At 32.4% G+C, this 7,319-nt stretch overlaps 1 protein-coding gene across 1 annotated transcript; it reads right to left on the bottom strand.

The window, feature by feature from the left end:
- Positions 1-759: 759 nt before the first annotated feature.
- On the bottom strand, positions 760-3,808 carry LOC111909545 (accelerated cell death 11). The gene is made up of 4 exons (XM_023905345.2): positions 3,544-3,808; positions 3,168-3,340; positions 1,993-2,138; positions 760-1,088 (listed from the first exon to the last, which is right to left on the bottom strand). Exons 1-4 carry the CDS (start codon positions 3,742-3,744, stop codon positions 982-984), a joined length of 627 nt encoding a protein of 208 aa, XP_023761113.1. The 5' UTR covers positions 3,745-3,808; the 3' UTR covers positions 760-981.
- Positions 3,809-7,319: the final 3,511 nt, after the last annotated feature.

Here is a 7,319-nt window from a genome sequence, read left to right as displayed (position 1 = left end):
ACCATCATATTATACTAGAATGGGGTTGAAGTACCTTCAAGTAGAAAGAATTTATAATTCCTCCTCCAAAACTACAAGTGAAATTCACATATTGAGATTATATTGTTTCATAATGCCTTTTTATATGAAAATTCTCAAAGGAAGCATCTTGGTTTTTCAAAGTATTGTGAAAAGGTTTATAGCCAAAACAAAGAAATACCAAACTAGTTTACTCATTGGTGGTTCTCACATTGACCAATTATAGATATTCTTCCTAACGAGTCATTCAGAAAATTATGTTGCGAATGGTTACCAATTTCCCCTCCATATATGAAACATTCTACCTTAGGTGGGTTGGAAGTTATATCTTCTATGCATTTTTTTCATGGAATTTTCCATTCCTTGGATATGGAAATGGACTCCACATACATTATACTCCCTCTAAATTTCCTACTTTACAAAGGTTATATTTTACCAAATTTAAAAAAAGGGTTTGGAGAAATAAAAATTTTATAATAATTTTCCTAAGATTTGTTCTAAATCATGGTAAAGCATAAGCTGTGTTTTAGCCGTTTTCTAAGCCACAAAATGATGTTTTAGGGCATTTTACTCATTGACTTGCCATTTTACCGGATTTTTAGTATAAATTTTAGGTATTTAGTATGACTAAAAGGAAGAATTATTTCTCCGCACTCTTATATTCTTAATAACCTTTATATTATTGCTTTATAAGAAGGTTAATATGAATACGATCAAATATGCCAAACCTATCAAAAAGAATAATAAGTAATTATATGTTAATTAATGAGATCTTATCTTGAAACTTAAGAGTCAAGCAATCCTTATGAGTAATACATACAATATTAAGTAAAAACATGTGGTAGTTCCAACTTGAGAATGTTGAATGGTAATCATAGTACGATATACAACAGTGACACAAAAGTAGAGTTGATGATAAGAATAAATATGTCAAAAGTAGATTATACTCTCCTGAGTAAATCATCACCAGTCTATGCCCAGTTCTCTCGACTGGAAAAGGTTGTCAATATACACAATCAATAGAGTGGATGCAGTTACATAACTTTGCATCTCAGACTTTGCAGAAACTTCTGTAAGTCATAAAAAGAGTGATTAATAGTCGATAATAAAACAAACAATTGTAAAACTCTAAGTACACATGGACTGTACTAGACAATACATGTCAATGATAAAGATGAAGATGGCATTCACGTCTTTTGCACACATGATAGATATAGAACAAGTAAAAAAAAAAAAACCAAGACCTTCTTTTTGCACTAACTTGACTCATTAGTCAAAATGAGAAATCAGAAACGGATAAGATACACAAAATCACTTGTACTTTCACCATCTTATCATTATAGTATTTAATTATGTTTCCCCTTGGTTAAACCAAGGCACTTTTTATGACCATTTAGTAAAACCATTTTCCCATGTTAAATGGTATTTATATCATATGAAAATACAAAACACCACAACATACATTCACTATTTTATCGATTTAGCTAATGAAGTGTTTTTTTTATTGGGCAAATTGCAAAAAAAGTCACTATATTACCACAAAACTTCTAAACCACAATAACATCTCGTAAATCGGTCAATCGGTTGACATTGCAACAAAATTGTAAATGTAATGACATAATTGAGAAAAAAAACTCGATGTGAAAATCGAAATTTTGTTGTAATATAGTGACTTTCTTGCAATTTGAAACACGGTGTCAAAATCAAAATTTTGGTAAACTTACTGATTTTATTGCAATTTGGGAAAAGTGGTTACCGGGAGAACCGGTCATTGTCATTTGGTTGATATTGCAACAAAATTGTAAATATAGTGACATAATTGCGAAAAAAATAACTTGGTGTGAAAATCTAAATTTTATGGTAATATAGTGACTTTATTGCAATTTTCCGATTCTTATTAGCAACTAAACTGTTTATTACAATGACATAAAAATCAACTAAAAGTGGCTAAATAGAAAGTAGAAAGAAACTAACCATCTTCATTAAGCTTTTGCAAGAGTTGTGATTTTGTAGGAAGGGCATACATTCCAGCAGCAACAGCTTTTCTTACAGCCCATCCATGATATGGAGAGAATACTTGCGTATAAGCTTTTGATGCTGGATTCTTTAGAGAATTGTCCCTGAAAAAAGACAAAATATATATATATATATATATATATATATATATATATATATATATATATATATATATATATATATATATATATATATATATATATATATATATATATATAGGGCCAAAAAACCACATTAAGTAACACAAGATCCGAGGTTGCTTTTGTCAACATGGGACAGGACTGAACTGGAATGATTACTTGTAACACCACTTGTTGTAAGAAAGTGAGGTTTCAGAATTACTTTTGGGACACTGTTCCCTCACGTTGGTTTGGTGGGGTATCCGTATACCCCTTTTTTGTGTCAGTGTCACCACATATATGATATATCTATCAGGTTATTTGGAAAGCATTCATGACTTATATAATCTACTTGGGGAAGTGTTCCTGGTTTATAGAAACTACACAATGAAAATCCAAGAGAAAATCACCAGGCATAATAACATAGCATATCACGACATGAATTGATTGAGCAAGTGAGTCAGCTAAGTTGTGAAGAAGGGTTTACAAAGGGTGTTTCAAATGGAGAAGGATTGGAAAGGGGAAATTGAATTCAGTACTCATTTGCAACCAAATACCAGAATAGAATAGAATAGAATAGCAATTCCCACGAATCGAATCTGGCATTAGTTAGTTACTTTCCAATTCAAGAGCCACATCATGTATCAAGTAAGCAATGAGTACCTACCCATCATCTTGACTTTTTTTAATTCTTCTTAGACCCATTGGAAATCCCTTTGCAAACTGTCTTATTCTTAAAACTCTTCTGTTTTTGGATATCATATTCTTGTCGAATCCGAATTGAAAAAGGATTTCATCACTGGGAGAGGGTTGGGGAAAAGGGAACCTTGAGGTCAATCATGAGGATGCTAACAAGTGTGTACAGTTGCCAACAGAATTGGAATTCCAAATCCTGTTTGGTGTCGACCATTTGAGGATTTCACCATTGCATCTTGATGATCAAATTTAACAAATCATGGCAAATTTATTCTAAAGTATCACAAACTGATCAAGTAGAAGAAAGAGACGACGTACTCTGAAACTAGAATCTCCTCAAACAATACTCTAACCATATCCAAACCGCGTTTCACTCTCAAAAGATTCCTCGTGTGACTACCGGGCTTCCTCACACAATTTTCTTCAATATCCTTTTCCATCATCGATTGCAAGGTCGAAATTGACTTTGAAGTCTCACAAAGATCATTCACCTGTTCAAACAAAGAAAACATCCAAAACCCAAAGTAAAAATTCTAAATAACCTAATTCTACTGATCGTGATGCAAAGTGACAATATCATACGATTGGATTATAATATCATAAACACAGGAAATACAATCCAAAGATTCAAAACCCCACATTTTTACACAAGCATAGAAGGATGAACATAAGCCATGTATGTGAGTGATCGTACCTTGGCGACATAGTCCATTTCAGCGAACTTGAATGCAATACCCAGGCATCGGAACAGAGGGGAAACAAGAGAACAGGCGCTGGAGAAAGGGGCTAGCTCCAGTTGTTGAGTGTTCTGGTTTTGGGAGTTAATACAGTTGGCGATCTCCTTGAATGCCTCTGAAATCTTTCTCAGAGGCTTAGCGCCGTTGGCTGTATCCATCGGGAAAAGACGCACCTCCTCTCTGTGTGCCGTACTTTACCACTTTTATTTGGTTTTTGCAAGAAGTGCATTTTTTTTAATGTATATTATGATTTATTCAAAGAGAAATCAAATCTGTCCTAATTTTTTCTCGATAAAATTGTAAAAATGGTCGGTTTTAATTTCTTGGGGTTTAAAAAGAAATTTATTAGCAAAAAAGTATTTATTTGACAAAAGAAATTTATTACCTCGTTTAATTTTAACAGCTTAGTTATTAATTTTTTGAAAATGATTGTTTTACCCCTAAAACTATTTTTGTAGTTTTATCTTTTTTATCAAACTACAACAACCATTTCTACAAATTTTCTTTTCTATTTTATTGAATTATTGGATATTAATTTTTTTTAAGTTATTTCTTGTTGTATTAGATTATTATAGATTAATAAATAATATTTTCAATATATTATATTTATATATTAATAAATATTAATTTATTTGATTATTAGATTTTTTAATTAATTATTTTTTTAATTTCTTTCTTATTGGATTAATTCTTTTTTATTGGTTTATTATATATTAATAAATATTATTTTTAAAATATAGTGGTCATGAGTCAAGTGATATTTAAACAAGATATAACTTAGTCCTAAACGCATTATAACCTGACTTTTATAGTGTTCTATCAGCGATTTACAATAGATATTTACTAAAATAAGCAAATAATCGTAGATTTTCAATTGTGAGAATTAGTAATACTTGTAACGAATATGTATAGTGTTGTAGAGCTATAAAATACTCCTATAGTATTTTAACTTTATGTTTGGTTCTAGAGTTTTTCTTGTATATAGTATTGGTAAGTTTTAGACTTGTTGCAACACCACGGTCACTCCCAAACATATGTTGGTCGTATCTCGAATAAATATAGTTGATCATGCTATATTTATCCCAGATATGATTACATAACTATCCAGGGTTAACTGCAGTGTTCAACATCTAAATATTTTTATGTAGATCTTACCGTGATACTATTTCTAATGTGTATGTATATTCGTATACTTCTTGTAAAATACTTATATTTTAAAAGTATACTTCTAGTTCAAAGCGCTTCGGCCCCATAGTGTTTATAGTTGTATATCTTGTAAGGTTTGATATACTTAGTTCACTATAAACAATGCTCTGATATCAATCTGACACACCCCCAAACCGGAACAGCAGAAACGTTCGGGGGCGGAGGACGTCATGTACAGTATCACAACAATTGTATAATAGTAATCAAAGAAAACATAACCATTACATTGATAAAATATAGTATTTACATATGTTCATAGCATAGTTTGTATGACATCAAAAGTGTATAACAAAATGTATAAAAGTCGTGAGTCTATAAAGCCCCGCCTTCTCAAAATCCTGCAGGTGTACCTGTCTACTAGTTCCATGAGAATACAAGTGATTTTGAAAGTGTATCAACATTTAAGTTGGTGAGTTCATAAGTATGTTTATGAGATGGAAAACTTGTTTTGGTTCCTTGAAAATGTTATAGTGTTCTTCTAGAGAATCCATTATTTTCTTTAGTGAATGAAATGTAGTCTTTGACATTAAGACTAAAATGTATTATGAAATAGTGAACTGTACTTTGAAATAGTGAGTTGTCCTTTGAAGTAGTAAACCATAGTCTGTATTAGTAAAATGTAGCCTTATTAATAAATAAAACTATGGCGTGAATGTTTCTTGAATTTGTATGTTGTACTAGTGTACCTTGTACTTAGAAAAGTAATCCATCGTAGTAGTAGTGTTTGTATGAAAAACCCTTTGTATGAATGCCTGGAATCCACCAGCTGTAGTGTAAAGTAGTATACTGTAGTTTCATTATTTAAAATAGAACCTTTGAAGTAGGGTAAATCCCATAAACTAATACTTTAGCTGATACTTTTGTGAGTTTCATTAACCATGCTTGATATGACTAGTGGCCTCTACGACGTTCTTCAGGCGTCAGAATGTTATAACATTTGTCACCCCCTGTCGGCCTAACAGTAGCTAGCAGCTCAGGTGTGGGATTGTCAGTCACATATAGATCTATACACAAATTCATGCTCTCCCTCCAGGAGACTCTGGTTATAATTTATAGGACTTGGACCTGTACTCTGATAAGTAAAATGAAGTAGTGTCTCACAATCCTGTATTAACTAGTTTACGTGTAGTGTAGTAGTGTTCTATTGTACTTGAAACTGTATGTATTATCTTGTAGTAGTGTCCTTTGTAATGTAAAGATTAAATAATTATTTTATTAGTGTACCTTTGGATTAATGAAATAGAGTAGTGTTCCATAAACTATACCTATTATAGTTTATATACTTGTTTTATGTATTGTTCTTGAATTTGTAAAATAGTGTAGTGATTCTCAAAGTATACCAATTATAGTTTATTTGTATACTCTTGTATTGTCGTTTGAACTTAGTAACATAGTGTAGCGATTTACAAACTATACCAATTATAGTTTAATTGTATACTCTGTAATGAACTAAAAACCTTTGCAATTTGTCAGTAGGTGTAAAATAGTGATAAAAGATTTGTATAAAATTTCTCTTTGCTTTGCATGTTAAAAAAGGTGTAATCAATTTGTACTCACATATACTCCTAAAATATAATCAAGAGTAAAAAGGAAATCGAATAAGTAATTCTATCCTAAATCCACAACCAAACAACGAACAGAATTTAGGGCGGAATTGCCAATTCTAAGTCTGTTGAACTTATTTATATAAAAATATATGTGAATATGTTTTGTTAGAAATGTAGCAGTAATCAGTTTGAAACAATTGCAATGATTTGGAAATGGTTTGAAATCATTTGAATATTATCACAAGAGTTCTTGTGTTTTACTTGTATCCTCCCCCTAAAAACATTGAAAATAGTGAAAACGTAGGAGTATGAACTCACCTCTAGTGTGTTCGAGCTTGGATAGTGAACTTTAAGACCTGAGGCTACATTCTTGAAAAGATTTTTCTCAAGTAGCTTAGGTGATCAGTCGTTGTTACTACTTGGAAAATATGCACAACCTCTATACCTTTTGTTTTTGCAATACAGAATTCTGGAAAGTTTTTTGAAAATGCAAATTATATTATTTCTAGAAGGAAAGAAAGACATGATACAATAGACTCTGAATGTCTAAGTGTCAAGGCATGTGCCCGGTCTTTGCTTTTGCATCTGAAGTATGGTTATCCTGTGCGGAGTTGGGCTATACTTCTTGTTGGGCGGTGACGTCTTTTCTACACTTGATGTAGGTGGGTCTTCATAGGTTGGGGCTTCCTCTTATTTACCCTAGCGAGGCCCGACACGGGGGAGTTACATTTTGTTTCTCATACCCTGGGGGTGCTCTTGCCTGTCTTTCTTTGTGACCCGATGAGTGTTGCGGCCGTGGCGCTCTTCTATGGGTTTCTGCACACCTATCCTCCTTGCTGTTACTGGAGATGCTGTTTTGCTTCCCGAGGACCCTTGTTGGCGCTCTTCTATGGGAAAACCTGTGCGTTAAAAAGAATAGTATTCCACTTCCATTGTTGTTGTTTCTTGCGCTTGCAGCCTCTGTTCTGAGGAGCTTTGGT

Source organism: Lactuca sativa, chromosome 9 (assembly GCF_002870075.4).
Source record: "Lactuca sativa cultivar Salinas chromosome 9, Lsat_Salinas_v11, whole genome shotgun sequence".
NCBI classification, from domain to species: domain Eukaryota; kingdom Viridiplantae; phylum Streptophyta; class Magnoliopsida; order Asterales; family Asteraceae; genus Lactuca; species Lactuca sativa.
Note: the sequence above shows the minus strand (reverse complement) of the source record. Positions and strands in the feature narration are given on the sequence as shown.